This window comes from Amblyomma americanum, chromosome 8 (genome assembly GCF_052857255.1).
Source record: "Amblyomma americanum isolate KBUSLIRL-KWMA chromosome 8, ASM5285725v1, whole genome shotgun sequence".
In the NCBI taxonomy this organism is placed as follows: Eukaryota; Metazoa; Arthropoda; class Arachnida; order Ixodida; family Ixodidae; genus Amblyomma; species Amblyomma americanum.
The window spans coordinates 10,733,851-10,761,188 of record NC_135504.1 but is presented as its reverse complement, the minus strand read 5'-3'; the positions used below and the strand labels follow the sequence as shown (position 1 = coordinate 10,761,188).

The 27,338-nt window shown below is 44.6% G+C and overlaps 1 protein-coding gene across 1 annotated transcript in view; it reads right to left on the bottom strand.

Annotated features, from left to right (window-relative positions):
* LOC144100041 (alpha-L-fucosidase-like) overlaps positions 1 to 27,338 on the bottom strand; it is a 50,327-nt gene that overhangs the window by 22,477 nt on the left and 512 nt on the right. Inside the window, exons 2-5 of the mRNA XM_077633090.1 lie at positions 25,500 to 25,746; positions 23,778 to 23,995; positions 20,305 to 20,411; positions 17,321 to 17,451 (exon numbers count right to left, since the gene is read on the bottom strand). Of these exons, the coding sequence (XP_077489216.1) occupies positions 17,321 to 17,451; positions 20,305 to 20,411; positions 23,778 to 23,995; positions 25,500 to 25,670 (627 nt within the window). The 5' untranslated portion in view covers positions 25,671 to 25,746. The remainder of the gene's footprint in view (positions 1 to 17,320; positions 17,452 to 20,304; positions 20,412 to 23,777; positions 23,996 to 25,499; positions 25,747 to 27,338) is intronic.

Genomic DNA, 27,338 nt, shown 5'->3' with positions numbered 1-27,338 from the left:
TAGGCCCCGCCATCTATGGACGAAGCCATCGACATGGCTCCCAAGGCTCCCTTGCGACTTTGTGGTTGCATCTGAGTACAAGCACCACCCTATGTAACCAGAGATTATACTATTGCGTTTTTGTTTTATAGGGCGTTCGTAGTCCTGTCTCTAAGCGTGCAAAGCTTCCGAGCAGAATAAACAACCTGCTATCAACGTCGCCATAAGAAGCTTCAAAAGTTGAAATAATCACCAAGCATCAGCGGTCTTGTGAAGGCAGGAATATTGAGTCGTAAAATTTTTTACAAGGTTGTGTCATTTTGCTCTGTGTGAGATTATAAAATATCGCGTAGCCAATCGTCGCATTACCCTATCATACAAGCCCAGATTAGGCTGGATTAAATATGTCACTTAATTCTGATTATGGTGGTGAATGAATGAAAGCGACTCCACTCCTGTGCATGATTGCATATGTTTTGTTTGGGCACGTTGTGTCAGTAATTCGTGGCTAATATTTTTTTTTGCCCCAAAACTAGTGCCATAATTTCACAGGCAGTACTTTTGTTAATGCAGCTCTCGTAACCTACAGAAAAACTTCGCCTGCTTCGTACTTAAAATGTGAATTTATTTGTGCTTAAACACCTTCACTGGTGCTGTTGCAAGTTTATTGGCACCTTCGTTGATAGAAGTGTCATACTCTGTTAAACAACGTTCGAATTTGGTTCTCTTGTGACTTGGAACAATTTGAAGCTGGGACGAATTTGTTCTCTCAGCAGTGACTATATGGTAGTATTGTCAAAACGCGAACAACAAACCACACTAAGCTCGGTGTAAGTGTCATATAATGAAAGCAGTTTTGAGAACACATGAGTTCCGGTATTATAATCGGAGTGATATCCTAGTTACTGCAACATCCTTTTCAGAGGGAATCACCGAAGAAATTAGAACAAGAAATAAGAAACAAATGCAATCTGGGAAAAAGCCTCACCTTTTTCTTTTCTGCCTGACTTGACTTAGGCAAATATTCAAGTAGCCTTGATTTTGAGAAAAATATTGCCGCGAATCTTTCTTAACGATGGGCCTTTTGACCGATAGACCTCATCGATGGACCTCATCGATGGACTTTAATATCTTCCCATGTTGTGTGCGACAGCGGGCTTTTTTTCCCATTCGTGCTAGAAAACAAATGTTCCGGTTCTTATGAACCTCGGCGCTATAAAAAGGCTTCTTTTAACTTCATTACTCGGGTTCTTTTTAAATTCGCTTTCCGGACCTACAAGTTAGGTGAAATGAATAAATCATTCGGTTTCCCGGCGTTTTGCTCGTTCTTCATGCTAAAAAGTGTTTTTTTATCTTCAAGCAATGCAATGATAATGTAACATATCTTCCTACACGTGTACCATCTTTTTTATTTCGTCCTGAATCATGCACCACGAGCTCTATTCCCATTTTTCACCCCTTGTTGCCTCATGCATTCTATAGAGGATTTTAATTTCACCCAAACGTGTTGTTTTCATCACTTTGGTGCGTAATCAGCTTCCTTCCGTACCAAAATCCTCGTGTTCCGCTTCCGCCTCCTGCTTTCAATGTCATTTCTCGCACGTGTGGTCTGGCCACGTGTGCGAGAAAAAGACAACATTTAAAATAGGCGCAAGGACATCCCGGGCAAAGAAGAAGATCAAGTGGGCAAGAACTGCCTGTCATGGAGAATATAATAACGCACGCGCACAAAACAAAAATGATGTAAGGCAGAAAAGTTTGCCCTAAGGGCCTTCGATGCTCAAACGCTCCAGCTTGCTTGCCAAGCGAGACAAGGGGAGAGATGCGGGGGGGGGGGGGGGGGGGGGGGGGGGTTCAGGGCCTTCCGCTTCGACCTCGGGCATCGCTGTCAATTTGCATCGCTAATGCGAGCTGGAGACGTCACGTGAGAAACTGGACGTGCTCGGAAGATAGGGAGTGGCGGGTGAACACTGGCATCGCACCGGAAGTTGGATGCATCACATCAGAGGGCTCTCGCTTTTTGTGCTGACATCCTGTTTAATTGCTTACGTGCAGTGCAGTACCCTTTGCCCCCGAGGCATTGTGCACAGGAGGAGGGTTTAAACAGAGTGTCGGTCAGGAAGAAACACGCGGCGAGGCGTAGGCACCGGAAAAAAAAGGACGCATTCAATGAGCAATTCCAGGAAATCGAATTAGTGACTCGAGTGCAAGACTGATGAGCTCTGTAGTAAACGCACAAAAAGACTGACTAGAGGAGAAACAACAAAGAAACAAGAAAATAAATAGAAATAACATAACGGAACAGGTTGACAGCCAATAAGATGGGCACTACAATATCCTTTAGCTCCGCAATGAAAAGTACACCCTTATAAAAATGGTCTGCAGAATTTCCATAGTCTTCTTATAGCCTACATTGCCTTCTTATAGATATTTCCTTTTGTCTATTCATAGGCAATAGACTGTCTATAGAAAAAGTTTACTAGATGTGTATGGCCATAAATCTATAGATTGCCTATAGACTGCCTATAGCGTTTCATTGTCTATAGACTAGTCTATAAAATTTATCTCAAGAGAGTCTATAGACTTAATAGATAAAATCTATGAAGAGTCTATAGACTCTCTAAAGTAATTTTTGTAAGGGATATACGCTTCTAATGCGGCAGGTGCGGGGATAAAATCTTGGAAAATGGGTCTCGTCATTTTGTGCTGGCAAAAATACCTTGCGCAATGGCGCTATTTGGTGAATTCTGCATTTGTGCCATAAAAAAATCATCATCAAGGGGACGAAATATGCAAGTCTCGATAGAAGAAAAAATTCCTTGAACCTCATAATAAAATTCACCTTTAGTTGCGACACGCATGGAACGGTCAGTGAGGAACGGAAACTAAAAAAAGGGGTGTACTCGGTAACAGTAAAAAAATGTAAAAAATACAAGCACAGGCTATTAAATGGTACAAAGACAAAATATGAGCACGCATCACTATTTCTCCTTCTTCAACGACTGGTTTGTATCGAAATGTTGCGTACGACCTTACGACCTGCGCAAATGAAATTATCAGAGGAGGAAGACCGTTAAGTATGAAAATAAACAAAGATCCGCATACTTTCGGCATGGTTACCGCATGATGTCCGTGCTATGGGCATGATTTGGCTTGATTTATCGCGTTTAGCCACTAAAAGCAACTCAGGCTACTAAACCACTAAAGGCAGCTCAGTGGAGGGCTGCCGAAAATTTTGACCACTTGAGGTTCTTTAATGCGCACTGACATATCGCACAGTGCACAGGTCTCTAGCGTTTTGCCCCCATCGGAATGAGACCGTCGTGGCCGAGATCGAAACCGCGTCCTTCAGGTCAGCCACCGACTACCATAACCTCTCGAGTTGCCTATGTTAGCTCTAGAACGGTTGTGTTAACCAGCGATAAAGAACCGTCATTTCGACATGCCTTACTCATTTATATGTTTCCCTTACCTATTGATTTGCTTTAAAACGATCGATTTAAAAATTCTAGGGAACACCGGTAGCGTAATGCGTCAATTCCCATTTATGCAGACAGTCATTTACTACTTCACATTCATACGTGCCTTGGAGTACTCATACCCCGCCTGTCGCTGTGGCGCAGCGTTTAAGCGATGTGCCACTGTCCTGCAATGGCACGTGCTTCAAGAGGTGGGCCTTCTGCACCACAGGTTGCTCTTCCCGAGCGACCAATCAATAACTTAACTGCCACCTGCCAAGGCGGGCAGGTTGTGATGACGCCGCATGGTCACGTGACATAGGTGGCCCACCTGCCTTCTAGGTTGCTCTCTGTTGACCACCTGCCACAGACACGCCGGTGATTTTTCACTCACAACGTCGACGCGAGATTTTCAGGTGAACGGGCCCTTTAGCGCTATCGCCTTAATACAGCCGTTGGGTTTCTCGCCGAAATATCTGTACATTGCCAAATTGAAAGAAAGCCCACATATTTTTCTAGCTTTGGCACGGCCTATACCTGACAGCTATACCTGCACTGGCGACGCCTTCATATGTCGTTGGTGGCGCTCAGTCAAAGGTCTACATGGATCTGACATGCATGGAATCACGTGACGCAAAATAGCACATTCTCGTAAGCGCCTGGCCCCTGGCATACCTGAGTAATATTCCTACCGTACAGCAGGTGTATTCGGGGCTTTTGGAAGAGAGGTGGTGTGACGGCGAAGCCGAAGCTATTTCCCTCTAAACAAAATCCTAATATCCAGTGATTACTGTGAAATATTTGTGCTGTTTTTCTGCCACACCTGTTGTCATTTGAGGAAGAAATTTCATCTTGTCGTTGTTGATGACTGCAGCTCACTGACGGTTACTATATAGCACGTTACGGAAACGTATTCTAAGACATCTCTAGCACTCCCAGCTTCTACAGCGCTGCGTGCAATTAGCGGGAGGGAAGAGGTGAAGCCGTCATTCTGAGAGCCTTTCGATCGGGAACAGGGTGGCGCGATCAGAATGGCACTCATGATTGAAGGGAAGACGAAACGGGGGTGACTGAGGCAGACGTATTCTCATCGATTAGTTAAGGGCACGGTAAAAAAGCAAATATCAGCGCCGCGAGGATCACACGACATGGTGCCAAAGAATGTTTGACGGTACGGATGACCTTATATTTAACATTGGCAAAACAGGGCAGCCGTGGTGATCACAAGGAAAGGCAAACGGTGTTATGACAGAAGCTAAGATCGGCCTTGTTTACTCTCTTTCTTGAGACTCCTTTAGAGCTGGTTCGTCTTGCCGTTGAATATATGGGCCCTTTTCACCCAAATAAATGTGGAGAAGGCTCGTGGCACGGAAGAACTAGGTCTGCTAAATAGTGACCATATAAAAGGATAACACTTTGAAGTAAAGGGTGAACTTTAGTTTAGTTTATGGGGGTTTAACGTCTCAAAGCGACTCAGGCTATGAGAGACGCCGGTGTGAAGGGCTCCGGAAATTTCGACCACCTGGGGTTCTTTAAATTGCACTGACATCGCACAGTACACGGGCCTCTATAATTTTGCCTCCATCGAAATTCGACCGCCGCGGCTGGGATCGAACCCGCGGCTTTCGGGCCAGCAGCCGAGCGCCATAACCACTCGGCCACCGCGGCGGCTGAAGGGTGAAGTGTATAACTGTCAAGAATAAAGTGTCTGAAGCAGTGTTATTAAAAGATGTCGCCTAATACACAGAATAAAAAATGCTGCGTGAAAAATTAAGAGTAAAAGGAAGATAGGAATTGAAGAGTGTTCACAGGTGTGCACCGATGCGTGCACAAATCTCGAATACGCGCCCACATCATTTCGTATTCGTCAGCCTATTTTTGTTTCGTTTTTTTTTCAAATTTTTTTTACATTACGAAGAACTACGCATGATCACCCGTTTCGTGGCGCGATGTATCGTTTAATTAAAGAAGGCCGCCTTGCAAGCTAAGCGTTACCAATTGAAATGCTCATCGACTCAAGTTTCTCTTTCCAATATTGCGCGCTGCTGCGACCGAGATAATAGCTTCGAAACGCCGCCACGACGCTAGGTTCTCATCGACAACGACGGCAGAGAAATGTATGCCTTCTGGGAGCAGCGACTGGGAAAGCGCGAGTTACGTCAACTCTTGAAGCACCACACTTGAGACAAACAACCACTGACCGCCAGAATGGCACGGGCATGCCAAGGGCGTGTTACGCAATGACGACATTAGATGGCAATCACATCGGACGACTCGGACTCTCGTGGATGCACAAAGAACGATGACTGCTTTCGAAGGTATCTCTGGCGGGATTACCTCCCACACTAAGTGCCCTACTTGCAACACAGCAGCTAAACCAACTCTCAAGCGCCTCCACTGAGGGATTCTTAAAGGGCCTCAGAAAGGGGCTCTCAGTTATGTGGCGGTATGTCTGGATGTTAAAGGACGCTGCTTCACAAATATTCTTCAGCAAGAATTACTTTAATCCGTTTTGCGGAAAATGAGTTATATGCAGTCAAAATTTGAACTTCACCGCCTTTCCGCCTTTCTCTCTCCTCTCAATTTTCGCACGCTAAAATGTCGGCGCTCCTCCGCCGGCCCCACCCCTCGGCGCCTTCCCTCTATCCGCCTCCAGCAGCCGCGTGACGTCAGGAAGAATTTGACGCGGTGAACCAATGATAACCCCCGGCTGCTGACGACGCTTGCGTGGCGTGACGTCATATTCCAGGTTTCGCGTGAAAGCCCGGCACCGCGCGTTGCCGCGAGGTGCGGAAGCGGGAATTTTTAAAAAATGTACTACAAATTTCCCACTTGCTTTTGAGGCCTCGTACGCGGCATAAACGCTCGGTGGACTGTACTCTACAGAGTGTAAGCATTTTAAAACCATGTTCGAACACACTTCTTTATAGCCCTTTAATTTCGCGGACCAGCGCCGGAAGTACTGGGGCCAACTAGCAAACATCGAGGAGCGAATTTGTCCCTCGTCCGGGAGCAACCGCGTTGAAAGGGAACTGTTCGTCCTCGTTTCCTCATAGGCTAGCCGGCTTCGTCATCGGCCGTCAGATCTCCTACTCACCATCCCTAACCTTTATGTCAACGCGGCAACCTTTTACAAAAAACAAAAATTGTAATTTTTCTCCACGTTTGTTATGATTTTCAATCGTTGCATTCTCTCAACTATTTAAACGCGCCACTAAACGCCTGTACGTAAACTGCGAGAGTACCCCTTCCACGTCAAAGCTGCTATGCTAAAAACTAACGGCCTGAAAACAGTGTTAGAGCGCCTGAGAAATAGGTGTCAACCTGTCTCTGCTGGTTCGCTCTTAAAGGGCAGTGTTCCGCTTCGTCCGCAAGGATAACCTCGCTTTCAGTACGAAAGATTAAACCACACGAAAGTGGGCGACGATTTCCAATTCCTGATAATATTAATAATGAGTTTATTTTTCTCTCGGTACAAGGAAAAGGAGCAGCTGCAAAAAGCTGCTTGCTGCGAAGAGCAGCTTGACGGGGCGACGGCCCCCATATTTGACAACAGCTGGCAGCATGACACGAGTCAGCACACAGTGAAACAACAACATTGATTGAATGAAGAGACCCTTTTTATCTCCAAGTAGGTATTTTTGCAGCAGGCAAAATACATTTTGAGTAAACAATATCTGGGTTGTACGTGCCATTCGTGCTTTTCCCGGTTTTCAGTAAACTTACGGCATTGACATCAAATATGGATAATCAGGCTTCACCTAAACACGAATGACTCTAAATGTAGTCGGGTAGTGTGACACGGGTGGACAGTTGCAGCGATGGCGACTTTCTCACGACGGATGCCGCTTAAAACCGCTTAGCTGTCCTAACTATGACAATAAATCTAACTTCCAAAGCGCGAAAAACAATATCTGGCAGGGAGTTGGGAGGTGCGACTAAGCTGAAAACCGCGCCCGACTGCGTGTCTCGAAGCTGTGCCTACAACATTGGATAGAAACTAAACCTACTAGTAAACTTCTGGGCCAAGGAAATAGGTCTAGCTTGAGTTTTGAGCATTAGGCACTCAAGCTGGGACAAAAAGCTGGGACCACCTGGCTTTTTTTTACATGCACTGATGTAGCAGCGCTGACTAGCCCCTTTTGCATTTCGACTCCGAGGGGTGCATGGCTCTACGGTGTAAATATAATACTGAAGTAATCATTATCATCCACCCAAGCTTCATTTATATTTTGCAATATATTTTATATAAATATCTAATATGCGCCCTCTTTAAACTTTTGGTTTCCTGCGCGTAATCACGACTATTCATGTGATTTGAAAATTGGGGTCCAATGTTCGGAATTTCTTATGTAAAAGAAAATTCCACCGTTAATTTTTGTGTTCTTTATTGTACTTCCTTGAACTGAACAATAAAAATATGTCGAAGATGTAAAAGTCAGTTGCACGTGGACCAGTTTTTGGTGCTCTCTGTTCTGGCCTTTGTAGGCGAATCGCCAGCATAATGTCACGTTATAATACAAAAAAAAAAATTCGCAACGTCGAATTCTTTTGTCTTTCCCAAGAAGCAGCCATTACCTTTCACTAATTTTTTCCTCAGTCACGATGATGTTAAGATGTTCATCACAAGATAGAAATGTGACTCAATACAAGCGTTGATTGCTCTTTTTGATCATCATTGGTGGTCGAAAGCTAATATCTTTTCGCACCAAAAAAATCCATGCGGCCTTTTATTCGACAGAAATCTTCAAATTTCTGTTTCGTGCTTCCAGGCTGTGCTTTGCAGATCAGCCAGCTTTCGAAATTTAATTATAGCCGGCTGTGTTGATGCTGAAATCAAGTACATTGCATAAAGAGAGTGCGGATTTTCACCTCAACGCACACTTTCAATGAAGCAGTATGTATTGCGATAGCCCTGAGGCGATTCTGTGAAATGATACCATGGCGATCATTCGGACGCCTTGCAAATCCTCGGCGGACCGCAGGTGTAATAAGAAGTGGCGCTTGTGCATGTTGGTTTTCAACAATAAACGGTCATCCAGAAGAGCGGCAAACAAAAATGATTGGATTTCGAGCGAAAGGCGACCTCGAATTGATTGGATTTCAGAAGAAAAGCGGATCGCCAGTTTGTCCCAGGAAAAAAAAAAAAAAAACTTCGCGAAACACGCGTAGCCCACTCCTTAAATGCATCAGTTGTGAATGACTGGAATACAGCAGACGCTCGATTTTTCATGCTCGCTTTATTCGAACACCCAGACTTTCCGAACTTTGGCTGCCTCCCATCGTATCAGTTATTAGAAAATACTTTAATAAGAACTCTGCATGATTTGAACACATTGACTGTCTGATTCGATTTCTAATTATAGGACTCAATGACTTATTGTGGACTTCCTTGCGCCTTTAATTGCGACTCCAGAAGAGAGATAAAACGTGTTTCACAAAGAAAAGCGGAGACAGTAGTGCTCTACTCGAATTCATACGGAGGCCCACATACGAATCACCCGCTCCTTTTACGAAAAAGACTCTGGCAGCTGCTGCGCCACCCGTCTTTACCAGACCGTAATGAGGTTCAAAGACGCATAATTTCGCAGATCGATTACCTAATTGCTCAAACGGCGCCGCCTCTTTCCTAATTACAGGGCTTCGAGCACTGATGATATCCAAAGTCGGTCACTGGTCTGAGTCACATCTCTATTAGGGAAAGGCTGTAACTAGTACGTATAACGCTTAATTGGCGACACGTACTCTCAATTAGGTCACCCAAATTGGCGCCATAACAACCACATGCCTCGCCTTTACAACGACGAGCGGAAATTGGTAAAAAAAAAAAACAAAATGTTAAGGCCGATTCTGCATTACAACGTGTCTTTCAAATGCAGTGATAAACATGTGGCTTATGCGTAAGGGGCAAATTTTCATCCGCTAAAAAGGTGATAGCTTGAAGTTGTAGGAGAGTGACGCCTAACGCGGACTTATGGGTGCAATAAGTGCGCTCATATATAAGACTAATTAAAATATACTGCACAATGGTACTGCAGGACGTTTAATCTTTAATACTCTCCAAGGCTGAGGACGGTATTCTGTTTTTTTTTTCTCTCTTTTTTTGCTGTGCACTGCATGCACTGATGGAATTTAGGCACATAGAGCTGAAGCAGCACGGAAGGCTTCGAGGATTATAGGAGAATGAAGAAAGGACAGGGGAGGCAATTAAAAAATATACAAACATTCAATAAAGTATCAGATGACTACAGGATAAACCCTTCACTCTAAAAATGCACGAGACGAGCGCAATTACGCTCTGAGAGCGGCTAATGACGACACAATAAAAATGAACGACAGAAAACGTAACAGTGAGGGATCACATCATAAAGTGAAGTGCACTTTAAAACGAATTGAAAAAAAAAGCTGCTCAGGAAGAGATCTCAACATCAATTAACGTTGGATAAGAAGGGACCCTGATATATGCGAACGTCGCAGGAAAGAACTGGGCAGAGCGGCTCCCACAAACGTTCTAGAAATAATAACTGTACCGCTGGAGTTTTATGGCCGGACATAGAATAAGGAGCATGGCTCGACATAGAATAGGGAGCATGGCTCAGCATAGAATAAGAGGCGGTGAGCTTTAAAACACAGTCCCAATGAAACGGACGCGTAGCTTCGCATATCTAAGACCGGCCTATATCATTAGGCAGCCGCTTACGTAATACACGCAGAAGCGCAAGAGAGATTGAAGGCGAAAAAAAAAGAGATCAGAGCAAGACATCACGCAAGCTTAAAACTGTTCAGATGAACAGTGTGTGGGAAGAAAAAGGTAAGTGGGATAGAAAGGTCGCTCCATCCTTTCATTTTTTCATGGAGGTTGCAGCGCAAACTGCAAAAACAGTCGCAAAAAGAGGTCATAACAGAGGCGCTGTTTTAAATGAGGATAATGGATTCCAAAAGAAAGCCGGAAACAAATGGGAACGTTGGGAGTTTTTTATTCGCGGGATTAGGGAGACACAAGAGCCAGTGTGGCCATTACGAAACCGAGATTCATGAGAGCGAAGGCGCGAAGCGCGACTCTGAAGTTGACTGTTACGATCCGAGATTGAATAAAAAAAGACAACAGTGCACTGTGGTGGAAAAAAAACTCGGAAGAAAGTATGACAGTGAGATTTGCGGGCTTAGTTCAGCGGTATTTTTCTTTTTTTAGTTTTTATCTTCTTTCGCTCGTTGAGCGCGGTTGCCGAGCGCCACTTCAGCGAGTCGTGACTGCCGAGGGTCGTTTGTGAAAAGCGACGTTTGTGCAAAGCTTATTCGAGGTTGTCGCGTTTGTACGATAAACGCTTCATCCTAGGCGCGCACATTTATTTTCTTGCTTCACGAAAGAACTGAGTGCTTACAAAACGAGGGAGGTGGTACTGAAACTTTCACCCTCAGCAGGAACCAGGGACACCTCTCAGGGCCTTGAGCAATTTACTTCTTAGAAAAAGAATGGAAAGTAATGAATAAAGACGATAGTTAGGAAAGTTTCTCTACTGCTGGGCACTTTTAAAGCGAGAGTGAAATACACTTCCTTTTTGTTGTTGTCTTACATTGGTTATGCACTCGGCCCACTTTTCGAAATACAATGCTTTTGATTTTAATTTTGTACCCTCAAAAGACGAAAGCTTGGCAGACAATATTTGAGAGGCCAGGAGAATATCTATTGCGGTGGCCTTCTACAGCTTCCTTGAAAGTGGCAGGAATCAGAGGAAGCAGTGAATGGGAAGTGGTTCTTTAGAACGTTGTAGCGCTGCCGCACGCAACAATAGTTGATTAGCTTCCTCAAATACACCCTATTATTGTTCAGAGGATTGTTATATTGTGTTTGCAGAATAATGCTTCAAGCGTACAAGAAACTGTATTAACCTCTGCGTATGTGTGGTATTAGGTTCAAGCAGAAGCGCCTATTCGCTATCTGATTTGTTATAAATTCATCTTCTGACCAATAGCATGCAACATCTTGTTTGTCCGACTTATTGTCTCTGGTTGGTTTCTTTAAAGGTACATTTTCATATTTGATAAGAAACCTCTTTAATGCTCGCTTCTGTGTAATTGTTTTGAAGTATTTACGCCAGAACAAAATAGATATTGAAAATTTTAATAAGAAACTAATACGTTCATTTTTTTCTCCTTTATATATAGCCCTCTTATTTTTGTTTTGGGAGACTGTTTCTGCTCCATTTCGCGAATCAGATACTACGTTCGGTTGGCGTTAATCCGCGTTCAAATTTCTCCATCTTTTGTGTTGTCTCGTAATCTCTAAGTTTTCATGGGACTGAACTATGTATTTTACAAATGCAAAGTTCATTGTTGTGCTATGTATTAATTACTGTCCGTATTGAAGGTGCACCAAATGTCTTGTTCTTGAGAACTTGCTTACTTTGTCATGTTATGGTACTCGAGTCCCTTCAATCGAATTAACGTTCACTTTTCTTCTCGAGTCCCCCATTTCTTACAGAATCAACTTTGAAGTTAAATACTAACCGCATGTTTTTTCTCAATAAAACCCACCTCGCAGTACGGCTGGCATTTTAATTAGGGCCTACGAGCTTTCGGCTACATTGCAGATGCTCTTAAAACATTTCGAACTATGTGAAGGGCGTTGCGCCCTTGAATCAAACTGCAAGCAAATTCAGGAAGAACGCCTGTCAAGCACAGCACAAGGAAGCCGATTTGACGTTTATTTGGCCCCGTTTCTTCCGCTCCCTACGGCTTCCGGCACTTCTTACAGCCCGTCGAAATACCTCATAAGGCGCAGCGTGGTGTGTCCCGTTACGTAACTCACGAATTCGTTGAACGGTGTTAACCGTGCCACATAGCTTGCCGCTGAATTTTATATATATGAATGCATCAGAATAGTAACTGATTAAAACACAAAATTACAAAATGTAAAAAACATCCGCGCTTGAAGGCGTCATATCTTTTCGGATGCGTGACATGGCATCAATTATGGTATTTCATATGTAAATGATAATTGGTTGGTACATATAGTTCCAGCATACATAAAGTTCCGCTTCATCTAATTTACATAACGAAACGACGTGTTTTTAGAGGCACATGGCGCGTGCGGGTGTCGCAACCTGCTCTGGCTTTATTACGCAATGAGAGAACTTCCAGCACGCAGATTGTCTACGTATCTTCATCCATGCTAGACATACCGTGTTTACTTGAACATAATAAACCGGTTTCAATTGTTAGGCAGCCCTGAAAATTTGTGAAGCCATTAAGAGAAGAAAAATAGCGAATGTTGGTCAAAAAGAACACATCAAATCAACAAAACAAAGAACAATATGATGCTCATCCTGAACTCGCTGAATATTCGTTCATCGTCATCACGACGTAACTCTACCTCAGCTCCTGTATCTTCAAAAGACGAAACCCGCCGCGGTGTCTCAGTGGCTCAATGGCTCTGGCGTTCAGCTGCTGATCTCAAGGTAGCAGGTTCGATCCCGTCTGCGGCTGTATTTTGATGAAGGCGAAATGCAAAAACGCCCGTATGCTGTGCGATGTCAACGCCCTGTCTGAGAATCATAGAGGGTCTAAATTAAATCCGGAGCTCTCCACTGCGGCGTGCCTCACAGCCCATGAGTCGCTTCGAGACGTTAAGCTGCGCACACACGTACCGATGCCAATATCAAAGACACTGTTCTAAATGCCGTTAGAATTCGCTACCTCTGCTTGTACATCATGATGAGGGCCTCTTCACAGTCCTTAACCCTAGATTCTAGTTGCAGCGCAGCCGAACAAGAGCGCTCGTTGTCTACCCAGCGACGTATAAATAATAATAATAATAATAATAATAATAATAATAATAATAATAATAATAATAATAATAATAATAATAATAATAATAATAATAATAATAATAATAATAATAATTGGTTTCTGGGGAAAGGAAATGGCGCAGTATCTCTCTCATATATCGTTGGACACCCGAACCGCGCCGTAAGGAAAAGGATAAAGGAGGGAGTGAAAGTTGAAAGGAAGAGGTGCCGTAGTGGAGGGCTCCGGAATAATTTCGACCACCTGGGGATCTTTAACGTGCACTGACATTGCACAGCACACGGGCGCCTTAGCGTTTTTCCTCCATAAAAACGCAGCCGCCGCGGTCGGGTTTGAACCCGGGAACTCCGGATCAGTAGTCGAGCGCCCTAACCACTGAGCCACCGCGGCGGGGCTTGTGTTCATTGGCGGAAAATTTTTTAAAAGCAACATTCTCAAAAGAAATTGTGTCGTTTTGCTGAAGAAAAAAAATCGACATATATTCGGAAAGAACCAGATCTATATTCAGCCCGAACGAAAACTGGCAAGAGTTTGATTTAGTTTGGTTTGGTTTGGTTTATGAGGTGTAACATCCCAAAGCGGCTCAGGCTATAAGGGACGTCGTAGTGCGGCGCTCCGGAAATGTAGACCACCTGGCGTTCTTTAACGTGCACTGACGTGGCATAGTCCACCGGTTTCTAGAATTCTGCCTCCATCGAAATTGGTTGGTTTGGTTTATATAGGGTTGAGCGTCCTGAAGCGACTCAGACTATAAGGAACGCCGTAGTGAAGCAATCTAAATTCCACCACCGCGGCCGGAGTTACTCTCATTGTCGCCTTAATAAAACGCATCGGCTTATATTCGAGCAAATACGGTAAATGCCAAGGGGTGCGCCTCGAACGCGGCAACGTTTAGCGACGTAGCTGTTTCCAGGCTTCCCGGATTGAGCAATAGCGGCAACGCGACATTTGCGCTATCCTCAAACGAGAACTTGATTGCGCTGCGCCGTGATAACGGTGGGCGCGTTAATGTCACTTCCTCGCCCGACAGTTGAGCGAACGACAATGTTTGATTAGTTTTCCGCGTTCCCTACAGTTGCGTAAGCTAACACGCCATCTGCCGTTAGCGCGATTAAAAGTTGAGATTTTTCTCTTTTTAATTTGGTCCGATGCGTGGAACGAAACTCCAGAAAAAAGTTGGAAGGCCTCGGAAAGTGTTAAATGTTCGAAACGGAAGAGGAAGCTTTCAATGCATAGCAGAACAGGCTGAAACCAGAAGAAAGTAAAAACTGAAATTGCATTGCGTATGCGCAGAACTCCATTGGAAGCACTGAAACTGTTTCACATCTATTTAAAGTTCCGTGTGCATCGCTCTATTCATAGTATTAGGACTAGAGAGAAGAGCTCTCCGCATGCTCAAATATAGTATTCGCGACAGGTTCTAGAGAATACCAGCATTGCTCTTAGATAAAACTATTATTTATTACTATTATGAAAATAATTTATTGTTATTGGGGAAGACAGTTAGAGAAATATATTTATTTGTTATGCATTACACGGCCGCCAGGCGTTTTTGAACGAGGCGCTGCATTTTATTTAGCAACACATTGAGCAAGAATAACGAAACCAATATTTTTGAGAGTTAAAAAGAAGACCGAGGCCAAAATAATTTTGGTTAAACATATCGATCGACAATCAGCGTTTAACAATTACCGTGTGTACTTCCACTAAAATCAGAATTTTTGTAATCTGGAAAATGCCAGTTAAATGAGACTGCTATCGCTGGAAAGATTGTTTTCTCGAGCAAACTGCAGTGACGTCAAAAGCAATTTAAACGCGGAACTCAATGGCTTCAATAAACTGCTCGTCTCTTTCTGACTGGCGGCATTGAATCTCGGCGCGGTTGGCGTCGTCACGACCGTCACGAAAGACAAAAACATCGAAAACTCTGAGTCCAAATTTGTTACAAATAAATACAACTTTGGGTGCCATATGAACGCCAAGAAAACCAAAAAACATGCTTTACTACTAAGAAAGAAAATTTTGATGCAGTTCTCTGCAGTGACCCCTTCATAAAAGTATTCTCAGCTCAAAGACATGTCATCGTATCGTTTTCCTTTATTTTAAATATGGGTGCACGGGACAGTGATCCCTTGGGTGAAGTGGAAGACGTAGTATCCCTTACAAAAATGATCTATAGACAATCTATAGACTTTTTTATACTCTATTGCCTTCCTAAAGATATTTATTTTTGTCCATTCATAGTTTGTAGACTGTCTATAGAAAGAAGTCTACTAAAAGTGTATAGCCATAAATCTATAGATTGTCTATAGGATTTGTATTGCCTATAGACTGTTCTCTAGGGTTCGTCTATAGAGAGAAGTCTTTGGGCAATCTATAGATTGCCTAATGAAGCTTTTGTAAGGGTAAAGCTATATATCTCTTATTCCTTCATCCCGGTATTGAGGAAAAATTCCGCGAAGTTTATTTCTTTTTGCAATTTAGCCTTTACGAGCACACAATAGAGATTAGGGGAGTGGCTCCAAGCAACATCAGAGATGAATGTGCAGCAGATAAAGCTAATTGATCGGTGGATTGCATGCCTTGCGGCGTTGACGGGAAAAACACCCTGGACCGCACGTGGTGGAATGTATAAAAAAAAACATGCATACGCAAAGGTGAGCCCATCACCGCAAAAATTATAACCATCATGTCTTAAGAAACACAAATTTCGCTCAGAAAAGCGGTGGAATCAGGTACGCAACAATAAATTCTCGCAAATTTGATAACACAGCGCGTATTTTTCGCTTTCAATCCCCGAAGAATAAATCACCTCACGTGTAGCACGTTTCAGTGGGAGTATAAAAAACACGTGGCTAAAATATATGTAACATAATGCCACGAAGAATGAATTTTTCTTTCATTTACTTCCTCCCATTTTAATAATACGCGCGGGCCACTGAAGATTACAGGGAGAAATAAGCAATATATCAAAAAAGCAGCCTTCCACCTGCTGTGATTACGGCGTTTGCTTAAGAAGCGGAATTGTATGCTGTAACCGTCACTGAAAAATTATGCCTCGTGCCTCCCATCAGAAGCAATTTACGAAAGTCATTCAAAAGTGGGCACCACCGTGGCCTATTTCGGTTTCTCTTCGTCAGACTTGCGGAGTTTATTTCGAAGCAATGTCGTATTACAACGGCTCTTTTAAAGCTGCGTCCTCTCCTTCGACCTGATCCTCAAAGATTGGGCACATGCCGCATTTGAGTTTCGTAAGACTGCACGTTCTCAAGACACCAATGAAATTTATGCATGCGGCACAATGAACTGGGAGGCTAAAAACCTAATCTCAATAAAACCACGTGTTTGCTAGCCGTAGCTAGTGCAGCCAATTTATTTCATACCTTGTATACTGTGCTTACTATGCTTAGACGTCAATAGAGCGCTTAGACGTCAATATATCATTACGGAGAGTTATGGCAAAAAAAGTCTATTTTAGTCTAGGAGTTTTTTCTGTTCTTTTTTTGTATTAACTTTCTCGTGTTAACTTAAGTGAAGCGGTGGTGTTTCATTAGAGAATTCTCTATGATCTGACAACGAGTCAGAATGTGTAGCTGTGTGTCCGTGTCGAGACGCGTGCATCTTAGCGACTTTTTTATGACAACCATTTTCCAGAGTAACCAATATATCACAAATGAGAACGATCTATCTTCTTCGATGGCACATCATAACACTGATGATGATGAAGAGTGAAAGGGTATGGCGAGATGTAGCGCCATGCACACAATCATATACGAGTACAACACTGTTTATCAAACGTGGCCAATGATAGTACATCTGGTTAGTCTTCTTCGCATCCACCACGTTCACTGCACGTGGCGTAAATTAATGCAGATGTCATGCTCATCATGCAGCATGACTCTGTTCTACCTCAAGAAGTGTTCAGAAGTGTTCTCAAGCTCTGAGGAAGGTGTGAAAATAAAGCCTGCTGCTGAATTTTTCGTGTCCCCTGATAGAAAACATGCTGCACCAGATAACTCAGCATATGCAGAACACGTGGCAGGATCATCCCTTTTATCTCCGCCAACAGCGCTCACCTGTATGAAGTCGTTCGTCCTGAAGTTGTTCTCCCGGTCGTCCAGGAACAGCGGGTTGAACCACTCGTACAGTGAGTAGTATACACCCAGGCGAATGTTCGTCGTGGTCTTGAGAAGCTTGGCGAACTCGCCTGCAGGAAGTGTGTGGAGAGTTATCAGGCTCAAGAGCCTTGAGAACCCGACTTCAATAAGTGCAGAAGGTGTGTAGACACTTATCAGGCTCATGAGCTTTGCGAACCCGCCTTCAATAAGTGCAGAAGATGTGTAGACACTTATCAGGCTCATGAGCCTTGCGAACCCGCCTTCAATAAGTGCAGAAGGCGTGTAGACACTTATCAGGCTCATGAGCCTTGCGAACCCGCCTTCAATAAGTGAAGAAGGTGTGTAGACACTTATCAGGCTCATGAGCCTTGCGAACCCGCCTTCAATAAGTGCAGAAGGTGTGTAGACACTTATCAGCGTCATGAGCCTTGCGAACCCGCCTTCAATAAGTGCAGGTGTGTAGACACTTATCAGGCTCATGAGCCTTGCGAACCCGCCTTCAATAAGTGCAGAATCACACTTAGGTACGACAACCGTGGCGAACTCTGCGTCTTTAGAAAGTGTGCGGGCACTGACTTGGGACAAAAAAGCTTAGCTGCGCTCTTTATTAGGTCGTTTAAGATCGCAAAGGGGACAGATGAAGGAGATGAACAAGGCTGAATTGAAACACAAGAACGGATCTGCGTCAGTCTTCTAGTCTGAAATTGTGTACCAACCAATTTATGAAAAAAAGTGACGCTGAGATGGTGTCACACATCACTGTCGTGCCACTCTTGCCATGGAAGCAATATCTTTGCACGTAATTTAAACCGCTTAAGTTTGTCGTATGATCAATTACCTGGTCACATTTTCTGGCGACATTTGTGGCTGCTGGAAAACAGACGGTCGACGTAAAAACACTGAAGTTCCTTTTCTCTACTTTTGGCCATATACACGATTCCGTCATGCCCAGGCAGCCTTCGCAAAACATGAGCTAGGTTTAGACAAGATTCAAGGGTTCCAGTGCATGAAGCTACTGCCAAGAACGGCGTCCTGGTATCCGATTAAAGCCGTGACAACGTGCACGCTTCTTCCCAAAGCTTTCTGTTGTGCGGGGAAGCTCCGTGATGACATCATATTGATTAAGCTTCCACACTACCGGCGTCTTCACACACACATTTCAATGCCTCGTCGAATGCCGCCAAACAACCGTCCACGGGCTTTACCTTCCATGGCGTTTGATTTTTTCTTCTATCGCGCAATCGCCCCCTCTTTCTAAATTTACTGCCCTCTCAAGAAGAGATCTTAATGTAGCCCCTAACAGGCACTTCGTAACGCAGAAAAGCCTGGACAACATGACTACATTAATCCGTGATTACCTACTGTTTCAAATGCTAGTAGAAAAATACTTCACATGTTTTTGCCTCTGCAAGTTTCACACATTCGACGGCTCTAACCCCGTCGAGCCCTAAAGCCTCTTCACTTTCCCTTTAAGAAAAGCTTGGTTTTCTAGCCCGTATACAGTGACGCAAGAACAATGATCCTTGGCATCACTCCTCCGCTTATGTGCGCCCTAAGGGATTTTGTTTTCCCCTACCACGCATTTATGGCGTGCGCTTCAGTAATGGAAGGGGGAAGGACGATTTCAATCCTTCAGGCCTTGAGCGATGCGGCCTTGCACTGGCCGGCATTAAGAGTCCGTCCTCGCCACCCGCGGCTATTTCCCAAAAAGGGAAAAAAGCAGAGAAAAGCTTACAGCCCCACAGTGATAAATCTGGCTCTAAGAGAATAGAGCGAGCTCGGGGTGAGTTAGCGCGGCATGAATGTTTTACCACAAGGCTTCATTGACCTTGCAACACGTGCGCATCGTCGATTTTTATCGCCTTAAAAATGGCGACACAAAAAGGAATATCAAAGGGTGCCCTCCGGCTCTGCTGTCGAATGTTTTATGCAGTGCGCTCTCTGCTGCACGTTTTTACGGTAATATTGTGTAATAGATTTCTTCTAGATTTTTGCAAAAAAAAATGACAGAGCATGTTTAGAACACTCGATTTAGAACGATAGCATGGGTTTTGTTTCGGCAAAGACTGTTTCTACGGATTTTACTTGCATGAATAACTGAACTGAGGCACACACATGAGGAGTAATTGATTTTTATGTGATTTTTTACTGGACATACACGAGGCGATTTTGATCGGGTAAGAACCACCGGGTTAACTGCTGCGTAGAAAACGACGATGAGGAGCAATCGCCCTATAGCTTTCGTAATGCCCCTTTTACCCTTTATTTTTATATTTTCTTTTTGCAATTCCAACACGTTCCTCTTTTTCTCCTTTGTTTCTTTTACTCACTCTCTCGCATAAATCTAAGCTTCTTAGGCCCTCTTACCACCCATGTCACGGAAACTGAGTTGTCTGAAATTTTTGAAATCATCCCGGGTTGGCCGCATGCAATTTGGAATACAGGTAGTCACCGCCTGGTTATGGTCAGTCCCCCTTGTGGGTATGTGCTATTTTATGGGGCCTACAACATCAACAACCACACGCACACGCAAGAGACGATTTTGCCAGGCTATAAATGTCCGGATTACAGGTTCCGCTCTAAAGTGGGGCAAATGTGGCTATTCCATGAAAAGCTTCTCGCTCGGCCAGAGAGGCATCTCCCCTTTGCTCAGGCGCCGTTAAATTAGGCCCTATGAGCATTCCGGGCCGCTAGAGGGCGCTTGTGGAGTGGTTCTGAACAGCTGTTGCGCCACAGAAATCCACATCATTCCCTCGTCCCAGCGTACGGTGAAACTGCTGAAAGTTTTTTTTTTCGTTTCGTTTTTTGAACCCATTTACAGAAGTTGCGTTAACAAAGAAAGCAGCATCGGCGACGTAATGTCGTCACTACGATGAGCTCCATTACACATTACGCGTGGGACAAAGCTGAGAGTTTCGAGGGGAAAAAAAAGTTTCGCTTACCGAGCAGATCCCGTTTCGAGCCTATGTCAACCGAGTTCCAGTTCCACGAGCGTCTGGACGGCCATAGCGTGTAGCCTTCGAAGTGCTTCGCTGTGAACACTGCGTACCTGTGGGCGGAAGTTGGGAACGACCGTTCCATATCAGTTTCATGCCGTGCTTTCTGTATGAGGCAGAAAGCTCCCACTGTGCCAAAAAGTAATAAAGCAATCGCAAGAGTGACCTTTACGTAACTTTCAGTACGAAATACGAGACCAGTTTCCGGCTTTAAGGACTAAAGTTCGCTATAACTTTCATTCTGTTATTTTTTTTTCTACTCCAACGCCGACTTGACGTGGTGTTTTATTTCAGGTGAGCGCGTTTTAAACAGTACTACTGATAAGCGTTCCCTGTCTTGTCTTCTCCCTTTGTCCGGCGTCTGTTGCGGTTTTTGGTCATAAGGTCCCTATAATAAACGCTTAAAGAGAATTTTCTTTTTTGTTGCTTTACACGTGGTCCTTTCGTCACCCTGTCTGGTGTGGTATTCCGCAGGCCTGTCGTTAGCTGTGTCCTCCAATTTTATGATTAAATATAATTTTACATCAGCCTGAATTGAGAGAATATGTTGAACGTTTCTCTTGTGATAGATTTCTAACACAAAGTGACCTTAGCCGAGCTTTGTCGCATCACTAGCACCCGAGGCTGTTGTTTGAAATAGATACATTCAAGTGGTGCGAAATACTGCCTTAGTACACTTTCGGCTCATATAGGAAGGAGAATCCGTGAAATTTTGGCTATTACTGTCTGTGAAACTGTCATCACAAGCATTATTTACTCTATTTTAGTAGCGCACTCTAATGTTTTACATTACACGGTTCAACGCCATTTAGTTATGTTTAGATATTATAAACTATAAAGGTCACCCTCCAAGGTATGCGCGCGAGAATAAGTAACAGCGTTTGTTAGTTCCCACGTGCTGCAGGGAATTAGCGGCTAGTTCCACAAAACGACTTCAGTAATACTTCATATCTTTTGAGTTTTCATTGACATGCATACTTTTCAATAGGTAAGTAGTTCCGCCAAATTCTCTCGATCACAAGAGGTGCGAAAATTTAAATGCGTTAATATACTTTCCGTCTCAAGATTGTCACATGATTTTTATGTTCACAAAAAACCCCTGACAAAAACCGCTGCTTGAGTTTTCAGCTACCGTGTTTATACTAAAGCCTTTAAATACACATCTGACGAAATTATCGACTTTGATTCGGGTTGTCTTTTTTTCGCATTGTGTAAGACATCGCACAGCACACGGACGCAAAAGGCGCCCGTGTGCTGTGCGATGTCGGTGCGCGTTAAAGATCCCCAGGTGGTCGAAATTATTCCGGAGCCCTTCATTACGGCACGTCTTTCTTCATTTCCTCTTTCAGTCGCTCCTTTATCTCTTCCCTTACGGCGCGATTCATGTGTACAACGAGATAATTGAGAAAGATACTGTGCCATTTCCTTTCCTCAAAACCAATTTTCAATGTTTAAGTCAATTTCATGAGCTCTACATTAACATTAGAGAAGCAGAGGGTCATCACTTTCAAACGTCAGAAATGCAAATTAGAACGCTTTGGTGTAACTGTCTGGACTACACCATCACAAAGAACTTAACCATGATAAAAACAAAACGCAGTTCAAGGTTTCCGCAGTCCACAATCTCTCAAATGCAGTAGCGCACCAGCTGGCTGCTCGATCACACGTGAATAATTAGGTACGGATCGACGGCTGCAAGTGGACGCGCTTAGCTTGACAAGCGAGGCTGTAACTACTTTAGCGGCGCAAGCCGAACTTTTCACCTGAAGCTCAAGGAAAGCCTCGACCAGCTCGTCGCAGGTTCTTGAGAAGTACGTTAATTACTTCGCAGTACTTCGCAGGCCAGACGGCGTAGAATAAAAACTTGGTTATAGCCGCAGCAAATTGTTGCAGTAAAGAAAAAGCATGCCCTGTTCTGCGGCTCACGGAAATAAAGTTCCGAAGCACGAACTGAGTCGTCGTGAGAAATCTACCGAACCCAGGAGCCCGGCTCCGGTGATTCGGAGCCCGAATAATTATAAGAGATCTCGGGCCTCAGACGGTTTGTTCTTCGTGGTCTCAGGTGTTGGGAAATCCCGTTCGGGTCTCTTGAGGTGTAATCACAGCGCACGTGGAGATGCTAATTACTTCCCCCGGGTTTATGTTCCCATGCATCTTACTAGACAAAGCTCATATGCGTTGCACAATAGTTAGATTAGCTCTGGAGTGACGAAGGTAATATGCTGCTTCAAAATGTAGAGCACATTAGCACTGATATCAGGAATACGCGTAATTTATTCCAAAACAACATTACACCCTTCAAGTAGTCCAAGGAAATTTACCGTGCTAAATATCACGGCTTTCCACGTACGAGAAGTGGCTCTATTGAACTATGACATTTCCCGTGCGTTTAAGTTCTCTAACTTTTCTGAACAATTATACATCGTGCCCCTTCTCTTAGGTACAACCTGCACTACGAGTATTAAAGCATAAATAGGCATATCCGACCGTAAACTTGTAGTGTGTTTTAGAAAGCCTAAATAAGTGTTCACAATACGGTCATTATGCGCACAAATTATTATACCAGTGTTACAGAGGAATCTTTGCTACGATGCAACATCTCGTCACCTCCTGTGTTCAGATGAGAAACGGCCTTAGCACAATACAATTGTTAGTGGTCGCGTTTAAGTTCCGAAGCTCTGAGGGCGACCATATTAGAGGGCTCTAGCTAGATTAATTTAGACCACCTGGGATTCCTTATAATGGGCTGACATCGCACAGCCTACGGAAGTTCTTGTATTTCCTTCTCCGCAATACGGCCGCCGAGGTCGCGATCAAGCCGCAACCTTGAGGTGCGCTGCTGAACGCTAAAACCGCTGAGCCACCATGGAAGCTCATATACCGCTTCTGAGGTTCCGCGAAATCTTAATTCATTACTGCGATAGACAACTCCTCCAAGGGGCTGAGTAAGACGGAGGAGCGAACTCTGCGGCGGCTGCAGACAGGAACTCTTCTGTGTCCTGCCGTTATCAAACACTTTGATGCAAACATATATATGAACGGTGCCCACACTGTGGAGAGATCTGCGATATATTTTACATGGTGCGGGCATGTACTCAGGATCCCCACAATACCCCTTCCCCTACGCGCACCCGAGAGGCATGGGAGACTGCCCTCCTCAACTGCTCCACACTGGAGTCCCAAAGGGCTCTGGTAAAGCGGGCGCGAGACGGGGCCTCGTCGTGCGGTGTCCTGGACTACGAATACCGACCATGCAGCGTGGTCTTCTGATCCCAAACTCTCTTCTGAGCATTAAATGTTTTTCACCATCACCACCACAGAGGCTGACACATTAAAATCAATGAATGTTTAGCCCATTAATATCGGCTTACTGTATATTAATGTTTAGAGTCTCTTTTGGTCAAGCGTGCTCAAGATACCTGACACCGGACTTGACGAGAAGGTCGATCCATCGCTCGGGGTTGTAGAACTCGCACGTGAAACCAGAGGCGAACTCCTGGTAGGTGACGTTTGGCCGGAAGTTTAGTCGCATGAAGTCCGAGAAGAGGCTGTTCTGGCGTCCCTTCCAGTGGTACCAGAGCCACTCGGAGCCGAAGCTGGGCACCGAGAACACGCCCCAGTAGAGGAGCACCCCGACCTGGGAGGGGCGTGAGAACGCGGAAGTTACGTCACTGGCACCACATGTTTCTCCGTTCCTTCACCCGCTTATACGCGTGACCTCACGGCTCATCTAACACGCCCACCCAGAATAACACAGCTACCTCGCCTCTCCTTTCCTCATAACCCTCTTCTCCTCTACCTCACCAGGCACAGAACGCTGGAGTTCCCGGATTAAACACACATCTTTCGCAATCTTCAAACTAAGACTTTCCTCGCATCAGTAATGCTCTGTGACATTCTGATGGCGTGATATAGCTCACTGTTCCAACTGCCCGCACGTAAGGGCCGATACTAAGCATCCTGTACTCGTGTAATGCGTTCACTGCCTTTTCTTTTTGTCGTTACATCCCCCCCCCCCTCTTCGGGAGTACTCGATCGGCTTCACTCGGTCTCGGCAGATGAATTAAAGGGCGCTAGCGGAGCAAGTGCTGCTTCTTCCTGGGCTTTAGTTCTTGCCTCGAAATAAGCTTTTTTCGTCCTAATCCTCTGGGCCGGAAGGGCTAGGGGTGGGCCCCTAAGTCAACGAGGATTTAAAGCCAAGAAAAATTTTCAAATGCGAGGCTGCCTAATACGTTCAGATGCCCACAAAAGTTTTCGGGACACGGAAAAGACGAAAAAAGCAATTTTTTTTTCTAAATCTCCTCATGAAGAGTTCAAATGATGAGCGCGCTTTTGTAGCTCCAAGCTCTACCGGCACCAGGCCACCTTTCCAGACAGCGAAGAATATCGGGCCTTTCTTAATTTCTGCGTCCCGAAAACTTCTGTTTGTACCTATACGTCGGGTGCAGGCAGTCGAATTACCGTGAGGTGCAGTGAGAGACCATATCTTTTCCGGTGCATATGTAATGTACTGTGCTGTGAATAAACCTCCCCTTAGCATTTACTGTCTAAAATTAATACTAGCAAACTCGCAGATCAGTACCTATTGTTCAGTACTTGCTGCCCATTAATGTAAATTTCATTAGTAAATGCTGGACAGACTGTTAACAGTGCTTTAGTAAAATGGTTGCAAGAATGACGGGTACCTTTTACTCCCGCAAAATTATTTAATTAGCTAACTTATGCGGTAATATGTCGTGTTTTTTTATATAATCAAAGAAATCACGTTTCCCGAGATACCTGCCTCAAATCCCAATACCACTACAAACCCACAGGTTTCTCCCATCGATAAAAGCGTCCCTCGTCCAGTAGGAGGGATTTTGCAGTCATGGAACGTATGGAAGATGTTCTCTATCACGGTTACCGCACGAGGCGGATTTAAAATGCTCGACAGCGCAGCAAGTCACTGACCTCCTTACGAAACACTTTGGTCACATGAGAGAAGACAAGTGAATACTTGTCTCAGCTGAGCTCTGCCTAAAATGGAAATTTAAATGACTCTTCAAGAAGCATTACTACCTTCCTGGCCCATATAGCCCACATATCTTAGTTTATAATGTTGTATAAACTGTCGTGCTTATCGCGGTTCCCTGGTGACGCACCTTGGCCTGGTCGTACCACGGAGGCAGCGGCCGGCTGTCGAGGTGGTCCCAGCGGGCGTAGTAATCGTTGGCCGAGCTCACTAGCGCCACGTGCAGGAGCGTCAGCAGCGCCAGCGGAAGCAGCAGCGGCAGCTTCGGGCAGACGCGGGCATTTGTCGCACGAGCCGTCATTTTCTTCGGCTTCTCGCTACGATCTCCCACTGCATGCACGAAGCTTCCGGGACACTGTGGCTGCTTCCGCGGCCGACTGAAAAGGGATGTGCAGCGGAATGCGTTTTTTTGCACGGAAGTGTCATTGTCAGGGCGACCAGTATTCGTAAAGTGTTATTGCTGTTGCTTAAGAAACTAAGCATACTCATCCCTGAATATCATATTCAAATATATTCAAATGCATAGCAATGACAATAATACCGCACTCTCTGTCCGGTCTGTTCAATCCTTCTGGCCTTCGTATACCGTATACCAGCTATGATGGGGAAATGTGAGCATTAAATAAAAGGCACTTGTCCTGCTTTTTGTATTTTCGTCCTCGTTCGTCCTCGTTCACCAGTTCTAATTTCTGCGTGCATGTCTCATTGCAGCAACCAGCTCTAACCAAACTCTTGCTGGCACTAAACGGGCGTACTCAAAGTTAAAATGAGCAAGGTAAATTACACAAATTTAAAATAAGCATTAAACAAGCTTACTCAAAGTTTGAACTCACTCACTTTTGCGCCGCTGCGCACCTATCGGCCGAACTGTGAACTGGCACATGAGCGGCAGCGACGGTGGTCAAAGGACGCTAACCTTGTCTGTTTCATTTTCGTGTTTCAAGTTAGTAAATCGTTTAAGCTTTTCAATGTTTTTTCTCTTTCCTCCACCGCCGCAGCCGTATTGCTTGCTTCTATTGGAGTATCATAACGACGTTGCTCAGTGGAGCGCCGAGTCGAATGCGTTCGCAGGTTATCGAAAAACACCCAATACACTATCGCCTGGGAGTCAGCCACAAGCAATGCCATTGAGAAATTATTACCATCGTGCCTACTATTATACAGTCATCTTACATCCGATCAACTGTGTTGACACTTAATCGGACCCGTGGGCCCACGTCCAATGCGGTGATCATTATACGTATAAATACGGCCGACTAGTTTTTTGTTTCACATGAAAAAAAGGCACCCCTACGTGTCCTGAAACGTCATTTGTTTTTAGCCCTGCTTTTTTCCTTTTGGCGCGTGTTAGTTTTACAATCATGTTTTTTTTTTTCTCACTGAGGCGATGGCTTGGTTTCTGAGGTTTGACACCCCAGATCGACTCAGACTTTGAGGGACGCTGTAGTGCTGGGCTCCGAATAATTTCGATCACACGGGGTTCTTTAACGTGCACTGCACAGTACAAGGTTTGGTTTGGTTTATGTGAGTTTAACGTCCCAAAGCGACTCAGGCTATGAGAGACGCCGTAGTGAAGGGCTCCGGAAATTTGGACCACCTGGGGTTCTTTATCGTGCACTGACATCGTACAGCACACGGGCCTCTAGAATTTCGCCTCCATCGAAATTCGACCACCGCGGCCGGGATCGAACCCACGTCTTTCGGGCCAGCAGCCGAGCGCCATAACCACTCAGCCACTGCGGCGGCGCAGTACAAGGTGTTATAGCATCTTGCCTCCATCGAATCGAAATTCGCCGATGAATATCTGTTGAAATTTGGGAGACTAAATAAGCTACTGTCAAGGACCAAGGAGGCCAAGATGCAAAGTGATGTGGTTCTTGAGCCTTGATGCTGTATTTTTTTCCTAACGTGTAAAAAATGCATCTTTGGCCTCCATCAGCAATAACTTTTCGTTTCGTTAATGACTTCT